Below are 21967 nucleotides of genomic sequence, written 5' to 3' on the forward strand. Positions count from 1 at the left end.
AATCATGTATTTCACTTTTTGAAATTTGGAAAAATGTTTTTTTAATATGTGTAAATCCTCCAAAACTATCATCCAATATAATTTTTTAATTTCTCAAATGAGTAGGATTTTGTATTATGAAGAAAAATAAACCTCCAAAATGTTCTCCTCTCAATGTCATCTATTTCTTCCGGTTGTTTTTTTTTTCTTCTTTTTTTTCTTTTTCCCTTCTTCCTCTTCCAAACCCTCCTTTTTCTTTCCCTTCAAATAGTAAGTTAACTGACTTTGCCACGGACATGTATTTCTTTTTCATTTCTTCATTACCAGTCCACAAAATATATCAAGTTATATTACAGAATACACGATAATATAAAAACATATGTTGACGCATAATGTTTTGCTCAACTCTTTAAAACATTTAGCTTTTGCTCGTTGTGCCTAACACGATGTGCTTAACAATGATGATACGATAGAAGGGAAAGTTGTTACATTTTTTTGTTCATTTCATTGATTTGAAATTCAATTTATTTGGAACAACATCATCATATTCCTAACTTTTTGACAACGTACAAGACATTTTAGATTCATCATATCATGCTAAACATTAGTAAAATAAATAAAATAGACACATGAAGTAGCTATGTGACAGAACTATCTACCACATAGCCACAATTGTTATTTATCTCTGATTCTGAATACAATGCTTAGCTCATGTGGTTTGTCAGCTCACTATGACTTATGGAGGAGCTAAGAGTAAATTGATTTTTTTCCACACATACATAAAAATATGCTATTATTAGCCCATGGTATAAGAAGGGCTTGGCAAGTTTATCACGGTAGTTTTGATTTTTGTCATCATGTTTATGCTGTTGGTAATTCCTTGTGATCCAATTCCACTGTCTTTTATACCCTGTCAATAGGAAAACATTTGATAGTATGAGACATGTTTTTGCTTTGTGATATATAAATGTTTTTGTTTGTTTTTTATTATTTTCGAAATTGTATCAAATAAATAACATGTGCATATTTGATATTAAGATGGTTTTGCCAGAATCACACTGGCTCGTTGTAATTCTAGCCATCTACCATGATATCAATCAAACGTACTAATTGGATTGATTTTGTAGGTTTCACCTGAAAGGGAAAATGATCTGGCCCACGAGCTGGGGCAGAATTTATCTGAACTGTTCCTGATTCCATTGCATCACTAATCATCATTGCTTTGTTGATATCCTTTGTGAACACACATCCCTGAACAATTTCAAGTTCAATTTTGTTCATACAAATTATTATTGCTATGCTCCCAAATCACAAGTATAAATTATTACCTGAAGTCCAAAGTTACTAGCATTACAATGGTGGATGCCTTCTTCAACAGAATTGATCCTAATTACAGGCAAAACTGGTCCAAATGGCTCCTCCCAAGCAATTCTCATGTCTGGCCTAACATTATCCAATAACAAAGGCCAAATAAGATTCCCTTCTCTCTTGTATTCTTGGCAGAATGTTGCTCCTTTCTGCTTAGCATCATTCACCAAGCCTTCAATGAAATTAGCTGATGATTCTGATACAACTGGGGTGATATCACAGTCATCCTCAGGTGGTCCAACGCTTAGTTTTGCCACCTTAGCCTTCACTTTCTCAACCAAAGTATCAGCAACTGATTCTATTACCAAGACAACCTTAACAGCAGTACACCTCTGACCACTTTTCATGAAGAAAAAAAAAAGTTCCGTAAGTGGCATTAAAATTTTGAAAATAGCCATTCATTTGTGAGAATATGCATTTAATTTCTTGATGAGAATTTTCACCATGCAACATTCATCTTATATTGTATAATGCATATCAAGAAGCGTATGATGTAATTGGCTGAGGTGTCTAGCTTAGTATTAGCAGTTATATGAATAAACGGTCATTTTGGGCTTTGAATGTGTCAAGCGATTTCAGTTTTTGTTGAAGTGTTTAGTCCTCAAATGTGTCTTTTGTTAGTTATTTTGATCATCAAATGTGTCTTTCGTTAGTCGGTTTAGTCTGTAAAATTACTAATAAAAGATAAACATAGGGATGTGTTTGCAATTTAAATACGTTCATGGATTATAGTGGCACCGGTTATATTTATTTATGAAGTAAATGCATGAAAAGACAAACCCTGCTCCCTCCTTTGCACCAGAAGTGCTAATTGAGACATGTCATTCACCTGTATGAAAAACCTCCTTTTATAATGTTTGCAGCAACCAAATCAAGGTCAGCATCTTCAAGTACAATGCAAGCATCTTTTCCTCCCAATTCCATTTGTAACGGAATCATGCCTGCCTTCTTTGAAATTGCAATGCCGGTATCTCCACCAGTGAAGCTGTCAGATAGCAAGGTTACAAGTCAGTAGAGATAAAAGTGGCATATAGTCATATACTATGAGAGCATCATATTGATTGATATATAGTCACCTTATACAGTTCACTCCTGGATGCATTGTAAGGAAGTCACCAATTTCTGAGCCTTTGCCAGTAACACAGCTGATTAGACCTTTGGGAAAACCAGCCAAGTGAAAGCAATAAACCATGTGAAGAGCTGCAACAGCTCCCTGAAATGCAGCATCATAGACCCATTAGAAGGAACAATAAAGAAAATAAGACTTGAAAATTCTGACATAAACTTTTTGTTTTGGTTTGCTAGAACTTTTATGACGTAGGGCCTGTTTGGATTGATTTATTTGAGCTTATTTACAAGCGTAATCACAAGTGTTTGTTAGAGCTAATGGAAATTGCTTATGACATGCCAATAAGTTGTTGTCAGCTTATTATGAAAACAGTTTATAGCCTATATGAAAATAGTTAAGAGTTTATTTTATTTGTTATAGAAATGAATTATGTGATAAATTCTTAATCTATAAGTTCTTGATTAAGCTTTTTATCAAAACAGGGCCATAAGAAAGTGGATAGTATGAGAATATGGATCCCACGTGTAGTATTTTTTACAAGTATCATAATGAAGGATATAAATTACCTGAGTTGGAGGCTTGAGCACAATAGAATTTCCAGCAATGAGTGCAGGAGCAATTTTTGAGACAGCAAGATTGACAGGATAGTTAAAAGGTGGAATGGCTAAGATCACTCCTAATGGGATCTGAAAATCAAGTGCAGCTTTCTTAGACCACATCGTCAACCAAGCAAAACAAAACAATAAGATAACACATGACATTTCACCATGATCATTTAATTTACAATTCTTTATAAGTTACTAAGATAATTGAATGTAATGCAGATATACCACACCCTTGAATGTATCTCAGGATTTTGATGTTGTGTCAATTTATTGACTTTATAAAGTATATTGTCCTATTGATTTTCCAGTTCTAAAATGATTGAAGTATATAGTAACTTATGATTTGAATATTAAGTAAAATATGTAGTGAAATAGACCTTGGAAGTGAGGCAATATTTGGTCCTTTCATTTCCCGGAAAGCTATCTGAAACCAGAAACTTTCCCTCTCCAAGAATCCTTACTCCTTCTTCAGCACAGTAAGAAACCAAATCACCAGATCTTACAACCTTCATTGAAAAAAATAAAAAAATTCCAATTATTTTCATAATTTCTCAAGATTATAGTCCTAAACAACACTTAACTTATTCAACATAACAATGTAAAACAATATGCACCTCTGTAACTGCATCTTTCGCTGGCTTTGCTATTTCTTTGACTAAGCATTCTGCAATTGCAGCTTTGTGTTCTTTGAGGATTGCAGCTGCCTTGTGAAGAAGTTCAGCCCTCTTCCAAAGTGGAGTCTTTGCCCATGACTTTTGTGCTGCTTTTGCTGAATCCATAACCTTATTAACTTCCTCTTGTGAACAAGCTGCATGGATATCATTCTAAGAGGATTAGAGCTTATTGAACACAGTTCTTATCTGTTATATTTATCAATCTAGTTTTTTATACAATCATCAAAAGAATGATCTAGCGTTCAAATGTCATCTCCTTTCTTTATAACTTCATTTCTGGCCGAAAAGAGCAATTAGGAAAATTAGTCGTATAATAAACTGTAAGCATCGGTCAAAATAGTCCTTGAGTTTTTTGAATTAGCAAATATATCTTCGAAATTGTAATGAATCATCGAACCGGTTCATTTGTTAACATCTGTCGCAAGAGTCTATAACATATGTTAATTGAATACGTAGATCTCACATCAATAATACATTATCTGCAACTAAATTGCATACGAAATTTATGAGGTAAATTTATTTAACATGCTTGGATCTCAAGGTAGAAACTCTAGAGTTGGCATGAAATACATGAATTTAACGTGCAACATAAGTTTTTGGTCACGTGGGATTCACGTGTAGGCCACATGTTCGTTTAGCATACCAAGTTATAGCCTCTAACGACATAAAGTTAATGGATGGATCATTTTAACCGATATATTACAATTTCAGAGATGTATCTGCCAATTCGTAAAATTCAGATATTATTTTGATCGATGTTCACAATTTCGAAGACCAATTTGCAAATTCACTCTGCCCAAAACGTTATTAACAGTATCTATGTCTTCACAATTACTAGTTGTGAAATTAAAAGTTGAAACTTCAGAATATATTCATATTATATAATTTAGAAGTCTTGCATTCAGTAAAAACATATATAGTTGCTTTTGTTCATCCTTTTTAGGCAGCAAGTCCATATACTTACATGAAAACAAAAGAGAAAGTGAAATTACCTTGAACTTTGTATTGAGGCTTTCTTGTAGTAGGGTTGATGATAGCAACACTTTTTCCAGAGGTAGATTTCTTCCATTCTCCATCAGCATAATATTTGTATACATCTCCGTCTAAAATCTCGGCAAGCACTCCAGTAGCAGCCATGTTAGAAAATGAAAACTCTCAAGACTCAAAATGCAGAGAGAAGAAGAGAGTAGGAGGAGTGTCTGGTTAATATAGTTGATTTGGTTTTCTTGTTGATTGTTTGGTGAGTGACAATCAATATTTATGGTGTAAAGAGAAGGTGAGCCACAAATAGCTTTGTCCTGTGACTAGGGACAAACTTGAATTGTTTTGGTGGTTCCAAGTGATCCAGCGTTAATTATCTTATCTCAATTTGTCCCTATCTTTTGAATTTTTTTCATCATTTAGTTATCTTGCTTTAGGAAGAGAAGGATGTGCTAATATATATATTCCATGCAGAAAAATGTTTTGAAGTAAAATTGAGTAACTTGCTTAGAAATGAATGATCGTAGTAGTTCTCAACAGTGTTTATTATTCTACTTGTCAGAAGCAAGGTGAATAATTTATTCATTTTGTCAAAGTAGAATAATAAACGGTATATGCTGCTATTTGTACCCGAATAGGAATCTGTGGTTGATAAACGGTTATCTAGTGGAATTACTAGTTTTTCAAAAGAAATGACATAAGATTGACATCATGAATGTTGGAAAAAAATCACTAACAGAATTATGAGTTCAAGTTTATTAAAATAAAACAGAAAATCAACAGTTATTTTATTACATTCATGATGTAGGGCTTATCTATTCATCCGATTATATACTTTACCTTTTTAAAATAACATTTCCTCCGTCCCAGATTAACCGAGTCAAAAGCTTATTTCACACATATTAAGAAAGAAAAATGTATAAATGAAAGAGAGAGAAAAATAGTTTTAAGTGTTTTTGTTAAGTATTAGTGTATTCTCCACTATCATAAATGCAAAGTGGAATATATTGAATTGAGGTGATGAAAGTAGTATTAATTAGAGTTATAAAGGGAAAAAAGTAATTAATATTGTATTGGAAAGTGAAATGATTCAGTTATTTTGAGATACTTTTTTTTTTTTGAATTGGCTCAGTTATTATGGAACGGATGAAGTAATTGTTTTCACCAAGAATGAATTTGTCCAAGTGGTAAGAGATTTAGGCCTCTTAGTGGTAATTCCGGCTAAGCGGCGGTGTAAATTTCGTATCAATGTCATTGTAAAAAAAAAAAAAAAAACATTATTCACTAAACCAAACTCAATAACTTATATTTTACCTTAACATATTTTTGGAGGATTTTGTCCAAGTCAAATTTTATACCACAGTATGTGACACATTTGGATTTTAGTTTCTGGTATACCATCAAAAGAGGGAAAGCAGATAAATTGAATCCACAATTTGAAGCCAATTTCTTACATGTGAAGCTTTGAAAAATAAAATAACTCATTTCATTTTTAAATAGATGCATGCTGCAATTAATTTATATTACGAAATTTATAAAACCTGAGCATGTTATAGTTCGTAAGTGCAAATATCCTATCAATCACTTTTGTTAGAGTTTGCAAACACTACATCCCATAACGGGAGAAAAAAAAAATTAAAGGTAAATGTAATGGTTTGATGGGTAACTTTGGCGCAATCGGTAAAGTTGTTGTCATGTGACCAAAAGGTCACGGGTTCAAGTCCTAGAAACAGCCTCTTGTGTAAAAAAATAGGATAAGGCTGCGTATAATACACCAATAATGATGGAACCCCTTCCCGGACCCTGCGTATGCGGGAGCTTTAGTGCACCGAATTACCCTTTTTTAAATGCAATGGTTTCAAAACTGTGAAGAGTGAAATGCAAACCCAAAAGACACCTTTTAGTGCAGAAGTTTCATCTACCAATGTGCATTGCATACATTTGATATGCTGTGCCATAGAAATTGGATAAATTTATCCCTCTTCTTGGTTGGAACCTTAATATTAAGAGCTAAACTATTCCTCCTGCTTGTGAAGCTGATGCATGGCGTTCACTAAGATAACATATGTTAGATGGAAAAATGAAAAAAAATTGAGTCAGGTTAGTTAATTAATTGATTCAAATCTGTTATAGTACATATTTATTTTACACTTATGAAACATATCAAGAATTATGTGCTAATTAGCAACAAGTTATGGGATGGCTATTTTGCTAAAGTTACATATGTTTTTTTTTTTTTACATCAAATCATGAATGAGATGCAACACAAAGACTTCTTCATTGAGTCACTTATGATTAGTGTTATTTAAACTATGTTTAGAGTTAAATGAGTTGGAGGACCCGAATTAAACTCAGTTGAAAGAGAAAAAAATATTAATCTAACAACTAATTATTACTATTGACCGCAAAAAAAAGTATGGAAATGGTCATACCCAAAGACTTGGAACTCCATATACCTTGGAACTCTGTATATCACAACTTGATTTGCGGAAGAAATTAACTTTAAATTTAAAAAGTGAGCTTTATAATTAAAGGGTCTTGTTAACTAGTGGTACGGGGCACCATTAGCTAAAAACACAAAAAAAAAAAAAAAAAAAATTATTTATATTGAAAATATCATTTTTTACACTTTTAAAACTTTGCATACACAAGTTTTAAGATATTCATATTATAGTATTTGATTTCCTTAACTATTGACTTAAGGATACTAGTTATCATTTTCCATCATTAAATTGTGAATCTTTTAAGAAATAAAATGACAATAAAGTCCAATGTGCATGTGAAAAAGTAGACTAAAAGATGGAAACTGATTTTGCTATAATTGTCATTAACTGCCAACAAATACTTGAAATCAATTACTAATTGTCAAGCTTGGTCTATTGACCACACACAAGCTGACAAGAAGAGAATGGGGTCGTTGTGGGAATGGGGGGTAGCTGATAGTTCATAGAAACAAACATGATATAAAGCGTGTAAAGCGTGCTGGGTTGTTGTTGTTGATACTTGATACCATGTCTACTTCCCATTCCTTGCTGATTTGTGGCTGAGGACCACTTCAATTTAATTACATTTTAGCCATTTGAGATTATGACCATACAGTTCTTCCCATGAAGAAAATATAGACGGACCACGTTGAAAAAGATTACATTGCTTGCTTTGTTTCAAAGTAAAATTGCATGGCCTACCATACCATGACATTGATCGAGCCTCCGTTAAAACTACATTTACTTTTACCAAATTTCGTCCTTCTTGTGCCCTCTGTTTTTTAAATTTTATCCATTTTTTATCTATTAATTTAAAATGTATTTTTACATTTTTCCAAATTATAAAATCTAAAATGTACCATTTTCCTTGTCAAACCTCACCGACAATTAACATTTTTTCTTTTTATAATGAGAAATACCTACTTTAAATTATAGAATCCGAACCGGATAGTTTTGTGTGGTGATGGAGAGTTTTCACATTTCATAATCGGAACTATGTTAGATTAGTTTTGTAATATTATAATATAGAATATGAAATGTCCCAATAAGAGAACAATACGCCTCATTCAATTTATAGAGATAACATAATTTAATATTGACAACACTATTTAAAAAAAAACACTATCTAAAATTGAATAATTTAAATTGACAACACAATTTATTAAGTCAACACAATTTCATAATCCATTTAAGTTAACACCGTCATTGGAAAAAAATACAAACACACATTAAATAAATATTGTAATATCATTACTACGAAAAACTACAACAAACATGTTTGACCACTAAAACTAATTTATAGTACAAGGAGATGGAGGAAGAACTCATATTCAAACTGATATGAAATCCAAGATGGTGAATGACAAAAGTAGAAAACTAGTATCATACAATCAGTAATGTGATAATCTTAACAAATAATTGAAATTGAAGCACAATGAATCTGCTGGAATAGAATGGCACATGTGAGGTGGTCCAAGTCTTCAATTAATTCCAAATTAGAGCAAGAATGATGGTTTATTACGAGGTTACATGAAACAAGACCTAAATAATAAATGTAGTTTTTAGGTCTATATGCTTCTATTTTCAGGTTGGAGGATAGGGAAGGGATGTGGGAAAGAGTGACTTTACAATTAAAGGAGAAAATAAATAAATAAAAAATCTCTTGATTTGAGAGTGATAGTCCAAGCTTAGTGTTTGAACCCACTTTTGCATCATACAATCATATTTTATATAATTATATTTAAAGTTAATATCATCCCAATAATAGTTAAATTGATTGAACTTATAATGAATAAAAAAATATTAAATGAAATTGATTACATTAATATAGTAATTTTTTTTGTATTTAAAACGTCTAAAAATAAATTTACCATAATTCTTGTAATTTGTAAAAGCACACCTACTAGATTTAAAAAGGCCATCTTAAACCTTAATATGTGTTGAGTTGTCCTTGTTAAATATGTTTGATAAGTCTTATGCCATATACTTTTAAATAAAACCATTTCTCATCGTGCACAAACAAACAAAAAAATTCATCTCAACATAACCAACCATACACATAATGCATCCAACCATAAACTAAAATTCGATCATTCATTAAAATACATGAACGGTAAATTACACGATTAGGGTAAAGAAATGAAAAGAATATTCTTCAATGTGAATTAAAATTTAGAACGAAGAATATGAAAGTGTGAGAATAAATTAAATAGATGTGAGAGATCTATATTTTTTTGTCAAGCAGTTTAGTGGCTAGATTCACACACATTATGTGTGGAGAGGTGAGGAATCCGTAATTCGAACCCCAACCACTGCACAAATGATCCTGGTAGCTACCAACTGAGTTATACTTACGGGACAAGAGATATCTATATTTATACTATATATAAAAGGAATACAAATTTTTGGTGTGTCTTAGTTCCTTTCCAACTTTCCCTTTAAATAAAATCTTTTATTTACAATTTAGTCCTTCGTTATTTATTAAATAATCAAATATTTTAAATATATAACTTTTATATAAAAATATACTAAGTTTTTTTTTTCTTGCTTAAAAAAAATATATACTAAGTTTTGGTGTAACATTTACTCTTTCAATTTTTTTTTACAAGTTTATCCTTCTTCAAGAGTCAAATAACTTAAGTTTTTTTTTATAAATATTCGGATAAATTTTAAAACTTCTACCATTATTATCGATAAATATGAAATGATAGGCACATTGACGCTACAAGCATCAACATGAAAACGGGAAAATTTACTACAAACAGCCAAGTAAGTTCACACTTTCTATTTTACTCAACAAGTTCATCCTAAAAGAGCTTATTCTCCCCCAAACTATTTCTCAAAACCATACATATATCTCAAAGTAGGTTTTTTAGAAGGAAAAAGACACTATGTCTACTTCATAAAGATTTAAAAGATATGCATTATCAATATAAAACAATTTTACACCAATATCTAAAGAAAATTCATCATTTTGCTATATCTGCCAACTTTTATAAAGATAGTTTTGGGCAAGTGGTATGACATGAAATAAGTATAATTTTCATTTGTGTAAAACTATTTTGCTTGCATTAACGGTGATCGTGTATAGAAAAATGATTTTGTACAATTATTTCGTAACAACTTTTAGAATAACTCTTTTTCTCGTACTTATATTGTATTTTTACTCTTTCTATCTCTTCATCCCTTTTCTTTCTATTGTTTATGTCCAAAAATAAAGAGAAAAAAATTCATACAAATATCATTTATGTGGTGTATACTCCAAAGTTTTAAGAGTGAACAATTTGAAGCTTGCTTTTTTGACATCCAATGTTTTCTAAACACACATGGAAATGACCAAAAAATCGAGTGGTAGTTAACTACCGCCAGTTTTCTAGTTATAAGATAGCGGGAGTTAACTACCGTTGCGGACATTTAAGTATTTTACATGTGTTTTTAGGAAGGTTTTGATGTTAAAAAAGCAATTTTCGAACAATTTCTTTGTCAAGCCCAACAAGCTCAATACAAAGCCCATATTACAACTAATCCCAGGCCCAATCAAGTGAAGCTGTCGTATAAGTCGGTTACCCGCAAGCATCGATCGATTAAAATTAGGAAGTTATACCCCATACCCCTACAATTATACCTTCACCCTAACATTAGACACAAACTACCAAATTTACCCTTTATATAAAAATAAAACACAATCACCATTCACTTGTTCACCCCCACCTTTTTCCAAAAAAAAAAACCTTCGCCAGGAAAACTCAAACAAACAGTAAGACGTCTTTGCCAAACATCAATTATTGATTGCTCTCTTGATCTTTTCATATGTTTATTCCCTTAATTGTTCACTATTTGAGGATTATGGATATGTCAACGTTTTTGGGTCAGTGGGTTACGAGAGAATAGTTCACATAACCGTGTTCTGAATTGCAGGAATCGATCTCGGAATCATTGATTCCCATAAAACATATGCAAAAAGTTCCGGTTGATTCTTCTCAAAATCGGTTCTGGAAATTCGTTTTTTTAAGTTCTTAATTTTTTGTTACTCAATCCTCAGCTGAAATCGTATTCTTCTCTGTTAAAATTGAGAATGGAAATTATTGTTATTTTATTTAGATTACTAAGACTTGATTCGAAGAGGTGGGTTAATTACTTACCATACTTTTCTCTATCCCTCACCAATATCATTCCATTGTTTTTTGCTTGGAACATAAGAGCAATAAACCACCAGTGAATACCCTTCTCACTATTGGATCCAACCAGTTGAGAGTTTGGATTATTACGGAAAGATACACATGATTATTCTGAATAATTTTTGGAAAGATTAGTATGAGTATTCCGAAAAAAATAAAATTTGAAACCTTTATATCGGATGGGGTTGAACTCATACCGAATTAGAAAATTATGTGTAATTGATGAAATAACAAAAAGGGGAAAATTGAATTTAAAAAAAAGAAAAAGGATAAAATTGGAATATTTGAATATTTATAGGGTGAAAGTACGTATGTTGGAGTATAGGGTAAAATTTTCTTAAAATTAAAATCAATAACCAAGGGCTCCGATTTCAAAAAATTCACGATACAATAATCATTTAGTATGTGCTTGGTTTGGCGGCGGTGAGAATTGATTTTGATAGAATTGAGTTTGAGAAAATTGATTTTGGTTAAATTGAGTTTGATGTAAATTGGTTTATGTTTGGAAACATATACTTAAAAGTGATTCTTATGAGTTGATGTTGTTTGAGTATTTTAAATCAAAATTGATCTTGAATGTGTAATGACCAAAGTATCCCTTTAATTATATTTTTTTTAGAACACCCTTTTAATTTTATTTAAAACTAAATATTTCATTTTAGAAAATTATTTCCACATATCGTAAATGAATTTTTATTGCTTCAAATATTCTTTTTGAAATAATATTAATTTATAAGAGTTATAATTCCCCTAAAAAAAAAAAAGAGTTATAATTAATATATATTTTTTCATCAATTTAATGATTAATAATATAAGAACCAAAGGGTGTAAAAAAAACACAATAGTATAATTTTATCCATTGGAAAAGAAAATGTATAATTTATAATATAACCGGTAGCACAGTGCAATATATAGTAGGGACTAGGGATGGTTACATAATAAAGAAATAAAAGAACATGTTCACTTATAAACAAGGGCATAATTGACAAACAAGATAGAAAATAATTGTTTAATAAGGAGAATCGATTTAGTTGATTCCAGAAAAATCAAGTTTAACCTCTATAATCAATTAATCTTTTTGGAAGCCAAACATATTTTTTAAGATCAAATTACGTTGAGATGTTGTAAACGTGAGTATTTAAAAATCTACTGGGCAACCAAACAGACACTCAATCTCCGATTTTCGTTTCTCTATACAAATACAAAATTCACAAACCCTAGAAAAATCGAAAATGCATCGCAAATCATTCCAAATCCTTGTTCAATCACCGGACCTACAAATTCACCCTAAATCCGTCACCGGCGACGAAACCCTCTCCGATCTAAAACACTCTATCTTCCCCAATTCACAATCATCCTTCTACTTCACCCTCAACGGAAAACCTCTCTCCGATGACACCAATTTCTCCACCTCCCGAATCGCACCTCTTTCAACCCTAGTCCTTCAATCACGCCTCCGTGGTGGCGGTGGAGATGGAGGCTCTACATGTGCCGAGTCACGTGACTGTTACCTCAAGATGTACGCGGAGAAGAAACCCGATAAGGTTGATCCAAACGAGCAGAGGCTATCGAAATGGCAGAACTGTGCGTTATCGAATGAGCCTTTACGTGAACCGTGTGTGATTGATAAGCTTGGGAATATTTTCAATAAGGAATCATTGGTGGAAGCGTTGTTGGGGAAGAAGCTGCCGAAAGAGTTTGGGTATATTAAGGGTTTGAAGGATATGATTAAAATTAAGCTTGAATCTGTTCCTGGTGAGGATGATGGTGCTAAGTTTCGGTGTCCCGTTGCGGGGCTTGAGTTTAATGGAAAGTATAAGTTTTTCGCTCTTAGGAATTGTGGGCATGTTTTGAGTGCTAAGGCTTTGAAAGAAGTTAAATCTTCGGCGTGTTTGGTTTGTCATGAGGAATTTGGTGAGGGGGATAAGATTGTGATTAATGGGAATGAAGAAGAGGTTGAGGTTTTGAGGGAGAGGATGGAGGAGGAGAAGGCTAAGGTTAGGGAGAAAAAAACCAAGAAGGTTAAGAATAATGATAGTGAGGCTGTCGATGGTTTGAGTTTGGAAGCGTCAAAGTTGACTGGTACTAAGCATGGTTTGAATGTGGAGAAGGCTTCGGCTAAGGTGGATAAGAATGGGAAGGTTGCTAATGGTAACAAAGGTGTTAATGGTGGTGCTGCTGCTGCTAAGCGTTTCAAGGCGACTGATATTGCCCCGGCAAATGCAACCGAGGTCTATGCTTCCATCTTTACTTCTTCTAGAAAGTCTGAATTTAAAGAAACATATTCTTGCAGGTCTCTGCCTCTTGGTAGAAATTAACTTGTATTTTGTATTCAAGTTTGTACTTTATATTCATGTTAAATGTACTCAATTACAATTTGTTGTGTTCACTGTTCAGTTATCGAGCAATTTTTTTTTTTTACAAAGCTGGATAGAACATCAAATGTGGACAAAAATTTGAATGTGAAGATTTTTTAATTAGAAAATGATGGATTGAGCAAAATGTTAAAAATTTCAATGGTAAATATAAACATGAATACACTAAATAATAAGCAGTGCAATGACTATTGTTTTCAATAACATAAGGCCTTTGCTTATTGTCGAATGCTCCTCTTTGGAAGTTTAGAACCCACTTTGCAGTCCTTTCTTTTCTCCCTGGGTCGTGTTGTTGAGGAAACCAAAAGCATAACTTGTTTGCTTGTATAGGATGAGTTCGGGTCAATCTTCTCCATGTTTCTGACTATGCACCGGTTGTAGCTTCATGCTATTTATAGTTATGTGCATACCATCTAAGTTAAAGCTTGATAGATTGAACCTGAAATGTTTGGGTTCGTTATTTTTGTCTCGTCTCAGATGTGTAGGTTTGTGCTGTCCATAGAACTCGTACTATCGTACTACCCAATCTTTACTTTGTAGATGAAGAATATAATTCAACCTACCATTCAACTCAAACATATCTTCAACCTAAGGGACTTGATAAATATATAGGACAGTTGTCATCATCAACTATTACTAGGAAAATGAGTAGTATAGAGTGAAATCCAAACAAAATAACGATGGTATTGCAAAGGATTGGTGATTCCAAGTCAAGGGTATTCAATGGGTTTATAGAAAAATTCATTTTGAGGAGCAGTAGAGAAATAAATAAGTGGACTGCTTTTCACTTCAGTGTTGTCTGCAGTGGCCATGGTGTTTTTGAAAGTGGTATAATATAAGACCCGAATTTATGTAAATGGAATAACTGATTGCAAACGGGGGGTAAAGCTTGGAGAAAAAGCCTATCTAACTAGGATTGTGTTTTGGCTGTTGTGTATTTAAGAAATGACCAAGCCAAATCAGCAGGATCAATCTCAATGTTGTGAAATTTTTGGTTATTTCTGCTGGCTGTCAATTTTTTAGTTATTTATGCTGGGTTTTGAAATCAGTTGATTTGGGTGTGGGAGTTTCGAAATCATGACATGTGGTGGGAGCCATCCATTGGTCATCTCAATGGTGTGTGTATTGATGGTTACTCTGCAGTGCTGGACGAATGCAGTATGGTTTGGTAAACATATGCCAAAAATCAGAGTGGAGTGGTGCGAATAGCTTGGAGTACTATAGTCTAGAGGATAATTTTGTTCACAATATAATTGACATACGGTTTAAGGCTGCTAATGGGAACAAAAGTCTTACTGGCGGTGCTGCTGCTAAGCGTTTTAAGGCGACTGATATTGCCCCGGCAAATGCTACCGAGGTCTATGCATTGATTTTTACTTCTAGGAAGTCTGAGTTTAAAGAAACATGTTCGTGCAGATCTTTGCCTCTTGGTAGAAATTAACTGTGGTATATGGTATACAAGTTTCTACTGTTTTATTCTTGTTGAATAGACTCAAATTTAGCTTCTTATTACAGGGTCATTCCTGGAGATCATGTCATTATTCATTAATCTATCTTGCTTTAGAAGGGATTTTGTTAACCATTGCTCTCTTTGAAAATTGACTCTGCAAAATATGTAACCATGTATTTATGTATTTATTTGGTTATCTGTTCTCTTTTTCCCTTTAGCTGTGTTGTTGAGGAAATAAAAAAGCTGAACTTGTTTGCTAGCATGAGATGTGTTCGGGTCCATCTTCTCCATGTGTCTGATTATGCACCGGTTGTTGTAGCACAATGCCATGTATGTTTACGTGTAGGTTTGTGGTGTCCATAGAACTGTTACTGGCATACCACCCAATCTTCGTGATGAAGGATGTAATTAACCTGCTATTCTGCCGAAACATATCATATCTTCTACTTGAGAAATTTGATAAATAGGGTTTGATAGTTGTCATCATCTTCAACTATTCATAGGATAACGAATCAAGTGAAATCTGAATAAAATATGAATTATGAACTAGTGCCAATAGGTGATTCTTTACATACATAGTCTAATCAGTTTATGACTAACGGATGGTCGATTGCTCAAACGCTCATCGGACCTTAATGCATCACTGATTTTGACAAATTGTCAATTCTTGCAGCCTTTGAATCCAATCAAGCATAAGAAAGATCAAACTTTTGTATAAGAAGAAACTTAAAATGAATTTAATATTCATGAAGAGGTTTTTTTTTTATATTTTTTTTAAACCAAATTAGTTTTTTTTTTCAACTATCGAAAAGAATACATGCTTAATGGTGTATAAATACTTGAAAATAATATATATATATATATATATATATATATATATATATATATATATATAATAAATTAAATAAAATATTTATTTTATATTCACTGACCATTAGTTGAATGTAATTAACTAAATATTAGAAATTAGCTAACCATGAAATGAAAAAATAAAATAAAAAGTTATGTGTAAAAAACAATGTTCAATCATAACATGATATTCATTAGCCAGCCATTTTTCAAACATAATTATGTACGTGAATTGCTTTAACCATAAAACAAATAAATTATCAATGTTGTTTGTCAAAAATTCAATGTTAAAAAACAAAATACCATTAACCACCTACTATACGTAATTGTTTGAATTGTCTTATCAATGCAATTCTTGTGTGAATAGTAATATACGATGTTTCATATTTGTGTTAAAAAAATTATTTGAATAAAAATTTTGTTATGCGAATTCTCACAAGCATTATGTAAAAATCTATTCTTACATGTAGCAACAAAATTATGTTGCTCACAACCTAAGATTCATGATTATTTTGTTGCACACCTAATATTTGTGGAAGGATTAGTATGAGATGAAAGATCCGCATGATTAACACCAACATGAATAATGTTATGATTAACGTGAAACTCCAGAGGTAGCATTAGGTCGACCTTGTACGATTATTTGCAGATTGAGAAACCATCGGAGAGCCACCTCCCTTTGATTTCTTCATATAAATCGTGTTTATATATGTCTCTTCACATATTGAGTTTAACTATATAATATATATCAATAAACTACAAATTCCAAGTTACCTTTTTTCTTCCCTTCAAAAAAAAAAAAGTTACCTTTTTTCTTGTTAACTTCCAAGTTTGAGATAATTTTATTTACATATAATTTTTTGAGTTATATATATATATATATATATATATATATATATATTGCAATTTCTAGTTTTACTTGATCTTATTCTTTGTACACCTTATGTTTTGAATCAACGAATGAAAATAATATATTTGTATTAAAAAATTTAATAAACGCGTAAAAATATTTTACACTATTAGTTCATAGTTGTAAAACTATAAATATCATTAATTATGATAAAAATCTTAAATTTTTAGCTTTTTTTACTCAACTCAATTATTTAGCCCTTATTCTTTATCTAAAATATATTTTTTAATCACAAAATAAATACAATATAAACTTCTCATTGTGTACTATTTTTTATTTATTTAATCTAATTATAAAAATGAATGTAACTACAAATAGTTAAAGATGAAAATAAATATATGTAACTACAAATGAATTACACCACTGTTGGGTCACTGAGGGGAGCCCGAGGGACCATCTACACTGAGGCTAGAACAACAACACGTGAGAGAGAGACTACACTCTTATCCAAAACCTTAAGACAATCTGTGTATGGGTCCTCTTACTTATAAGGTGTTCAACCTTTACTTTTCTATCCGATGTGAGACATATAATTCACACTTGCACACAACAGATTTTTGTTAGTGTTAATAGATTTTTCTCCCTTTTGTTAATGTTAATCGACTATATCGTTGCTAGAGTTGTTAGTATAGTATTCTCGATGATACCAGTGAAAATACATTTTTATGTGGAACCAATCGTGTCAATGCAAAGACATGTTTTTGATTGAGAGACTGAAAATACTATGCTTGAACCAAAAAAACTTAGTTGCTTGCACACAAAGATGCTGAAGCTGCTAGTGGAGATGAGGAAGCTGCTCATAAAAGACAATCAGCGAATTTGGAAAGAAAACGTCTAAAAAAAGCTTATGGTTAAAAACAAAAGGCGAGATACCAACTTAAAAATGACTGAGAGATTAAAGGGAGCATCAACAACACATAACAAGTATCGACAAAGTACCATATTTGGTTGCAAGTGACTTTGAACCACATAGAGCATGCATAGAGCATAGATGTCATTAAAATACGGAAATAGTTGGACTTGCCGAATAAAAAGGTTTTTTAGCAATTTCATCACATTATGGAGTGGTTATTTCACCAGAATCTCTTAGATTACAAAACTTAATCTGTGCCACAAATTGAATATGAAATCAACACTCGAAATTGTTTTTAATTATATGACATATTTGCAAATGTTCTGTTATTTATTAACAATAATGTTTTTTTGTTATCTAACGATATGTCGTCGAGTTCCATGAAATATTTTTTGGTTAAAGATAAATTAGCATATTTCGTGGCTTTTGATTATTAGAACTAAGGTTGGAAATGAGTCGATTCGAATCAAACCTGTCTGAGCTCGACTTGACTCGTTAAGAATTGGCTCGGTCCGAACCTCAATTCGAGTTTAACACGAATTTTTTTTTTTCAGCTCGAGTTCGGTTCGTTTAAAGTTCACGAACAGTTTGGTTCGACTCATCAGGTTCAATTCGTTTGTTCAAAGCACATAACTTTACGTTAGAACTGCATAAAGCCATTTGAACCACGTAACTCAAAAGTAAAAAAATTTAAATTTTTGACCCATAAATATATTGGAATCAATTATATATATAAATTTAAAAATATTTTTTAAGTGTTATATATATGGATTTGCTAGAACACACCCACTAGTTTTTATGTGGGAATGTTTTAGCAAGCTACACCTTAAAGTGCATTTAACTACTTTCTAGTTATAACTTGCTAAAACACACATTCTAAAATATAAGTGGGTGTATTTTAGCAAATGCCTATAAGAGTTGTTAACTTACACACCCACTTATTTTTTTTAGAATGTGTGTTTTAGCAACATTCATCTTAAGATGTATTTAACAAATTTTTCGTTATATCTTTGCTAAAACACTCCCACGTAAAAACTAGTTAGTGTATCCTAGCAAATCCCTATATATATATATATATATATATATATATATATATATATATATATATATATATATATATATATATTATCGGGTGCTTCTTGCACAGTGGAGAAGGCCATTGCTCATGTATGTTTGTAAATTGAAAAAACAAAATCATAGTGAACAAAAAGAAAATTTAAATAACACAATGAGGTAATGAAGATACTCTTCCATTTCCCTTTCCTAAGTGTCTCAACAAAATAATAGACACGAAAAGGGCCATGTCCTGCATATAATTGTCTATGATGCGTAGCAGTATAGATAAGTATAATATGTCTGAAATGTCAAAGGAAGGCATAAACCAATTAAAAAGAATGAGTTCTACAATGACCGGCACGAAAAAAGTTTCATTCGGTTACAACTTCAATTTCAGTTTTCTTGTCATTCATGTCAACTTCAACTTTCTTGTCATTCGTGACACCTTCCCCGTCAAGGATGCGCAGATCTGGATAGTTTCTATGGTTCAAAGAATGCAACCATAGGCCAACAGTTCCTTCCTTATATTCTGTGGAAGCAATATGAGGATATATGTACTGCATTTTGAAATCCTCAGCCTCCTTCTCATATGCTTTCATTGACACCTCTTCGTGGGTATCTTTCCACTTCTGGTTATATGAAGTAAAGAAGCACTCATCTAAATATAATCCAACCTCAGGTGCAGTAGGCACAGTGATGCTAACATCCCTGCATTTTGGACGAAAAAATAAAAATAAAAAACTAAATTAGATGATTGTCACAATATTTCAGATATAAAGTTGGAGATAAACTATACTAAATTAGCAGCACTCACTTCTGCAAAGCTTTCTCAATAAGTGACTCAGGTGCACAATTTCTCATGATTGCCACGGCAAGCCCCATCATCTTCCGTATCTGATGAAGCATGAAGCTCTGTCCCACAATCTCACACTTCACAAATTCCATGCCCTCAACTACAACAGTGGTGCTTGCATCAAATGAAATAATGAAACGTTTTGCAGAAGGATCCTCGGGTTTTATTCTGGTCGTGAAGTTATGGAAGTTATGAGTTCCAACATAACACTTCAAAATATTGTTAAATCTTTCCCTCTCCTTCTCACCATAACAAAAACCACTTCCATTGGCAGCCGTATCCTCTCTGTTCACTTTTTCTTCCTCGAGAATGCCTAAATTATTCTCAGATCCACCATTTATGGGAGCAACCTCATCCTGATCAGAAACCACAGTTTTAGAATTTACTTCTTCAACTGAAACCTTACCCTCATTGTAATTAATGGATTCTTTATTTATATGATTATCATCACCTTTGCTTAAAGAAACTTCCACATCCTTTGTAACTCCAGAGTCAACCACATCATTTTTGTTTGATGAACCATTCTCAACATCCACAGCTTCTAGCTCAAGATTGCGCTTACTATTACCAACCACACCTTCCACTTTTCGGCCTCTCTCAGAACACGGCAAACACTTAACAAGCTCATTTTCAGACCCTAAACTAGCCAACACAGTCTCTATCGCGATGACAACATGGATCAAGAGCAAACACAGGGATGAGATAAACATACCTCCTCCGATCAAAAAACTTCCTTAGCACTAAAAGAAGCAGTCACTCGCTTAAAACCAAAAATTTGTATCTGTGAGGGAAGGTTTGAATTAAGGCGGTCAACAAAGCCAGGCGGATCAATATAGAATCGGCCCGAAACAACCTGACCAACAGCACTAACTCCTTTATCAGTTCTAGCTGACCGAGCCCAGTCATACCGTTTAGAAAGTCCACGATCCTGTTCAGGTACAGCTCCAGAAACATACAAAGCTTCTTCTAGTTCACCTTCAATAGTCTTTGCACCAGGGTTTTTCTGCATACCCTGATAACCAACACCGCAGTAAGCAAAGAAAATAGCTACCTTACGGCGCTTGTATCTTACCTTACTTCCTTCAGCAGTTGTACATCCTTCATCATCAGAAGTAGTGGTAGACATCTTCACCTTCTTGGTCGCTGGCTCTTCCGCGACAGCTGAAGGTAACGCTGGAGATGATGAAATTGACGGAGTTTTATCTGAGTTTTCCATTATTTATAAGCGATAAGAATCCGATGCCACAAACCTAAACGATAGCTAGATATATTAATACAAATAAAAACAGATCCTAAGTTACACTATAGATTCTTTAACAATATTCTAGTTACATATAATATAACTACAGATGCAATTTCCATTTCATCAATCAAATCTTAGGGTCTCTTTGGGAGGGGAGGACTTCGAAAGGCTAAGTCTATATTTTAAAACATATTAGATATTTTTTAAAAATTGAAACATGATAAATGATCACATAGTACTTCAATCACACTTAATTTAAAATTGAAAAGCAAACCCTCCCCTCCAAAACTCTCCAATGTTATCCCTTAGTGCCAAATAAGCTAAAAATGATATATATTTTTTGGTTTTTTAATTTGCTATATATGCATTCAAGGAAGTTATAAAATAAGGGAAGAAACTATAGAAATCAATTTAAATTGTTGAATTAACAGAGAATTTATGAAACTATAACCACTGTAAGTTTATATATTATTTATTTTCAACAAAAATAAAACATAAGAGAATGAAGCAAAGGTAGTTATTACCAGAAATAGATCAGACGAAAGAGAGAACAACAACGTGAGACAATGGTCGGAACAACCTTAAACCCTCATTTCAGAATCACGCACGATAACAAAAGAAACTGCATCCATCCGAGAAAACGAAGTGAGTGTGTTTTTATTGGGCCCACGAATTCGTTGGATACGGGTTTTGGTCATTTTGCTTTTTTTTTTTTTTATATTTTTTTATTAGGCCTCCAAACAATTTCTTTTGATGATTTCTCAATCTACCCCCTCATTTTACTGGAGACAACTTCCTACTTTAGAGAATATAGGGAAGTTGAATTGAGAAGTCATTAATTTTTAAGTGTGCAAAGATATCAAAATTCAATTTTTTAAGTAAAATTATTTGGTTGGTTTGTCAAGGGCCACAAATGTTTCTTGACCTCACTATAAAATTTTCAGGTCTCTAAAGGTGAATGGTATTGAACTCGGTTATACTAAAGGTATGCAAGACAAAGATAAAATAGCATGGGGATGTAGTCGAGATAGCAATTATTCG

The 21967-nt window shown here is 32.5% G+C and overlaps 2 protein-coding genes and 1 pseudogene across 2 annotated transcripts; 1 reads left to right on the plus strand and 2 right to left on the minus strand.

Annotated features, from left to right (window-relative positions):
• Positions 1-603: 603 nt before the first annotated feature.
• Positions 604-5051, minus strand: LOC11436321 (NADP-dependent glyceraldehyde-3-phosphate dehydrogenase). The gene is made up of 9 exons (XM_003610302.4): positions 4688-5051; positions 3636-3829; positions 3399-3527; positions 2983-3102; positions 2424-2560; positions 2177-2332; positions 1308-1686; positions 1114-1230; positions 604-889 (listed from the first exon to the last, which is right to left on the minus strand). The coding sequence occupies exons 1-9, from the start codon at positions 4830-4832 to the stop codon at positions 776-778; spliced, it is 1491 nt and encodes a 496-aa protein (XP_003610350.1). The 5' UTR covers positions 4833-5051; the 3' UTR covers positions 604-775.
• Positions 5052-11657: 6606 nt separating this feature from the next.
• LOC11427118 (replication termination factor 2) lies at positions 11658-13745 on the plus strand. Its single transcript, XM_024782772.2, has 2 exons — positions 11658-11735; positions 12507-13745. Exon 2 carries the CDS (start codon positions 12570-12572, stop codon positions 13653-13655), a length of 1086 nt encoding a protein of 361 aa, XP_024638540.1. The 5' UTR covers positions 11658-11735; positions 12507-12569; the 3' UTR covers positions 13656-13745.
• A 5272-nt stretch (positions 13746-19017) lies between these two features.
• LOC11439066 (tRNA pseudouridine synthase A-like) lies at positions 19018-21373 on the minus strand (annotated as a pseudogene).
• Positions 21374-21967: the final 594 nt, after the last annotated feature.

This window comes from Medicago truncatula, chromosome 4 (assembly GCF_003473485.1).
Source record: "Medicago truncatula cultivar Jemalong A17 chromosome 4, MtrunA17r5.0-ANR, whole genome shotgun sequence".
Taxonomy (NCBI): Eukaryota; Viridiplantae; Streptophyta; class Magnoliopsida; order Fabales; family Fabaceae; genus Medicago; species Medicago truncatula.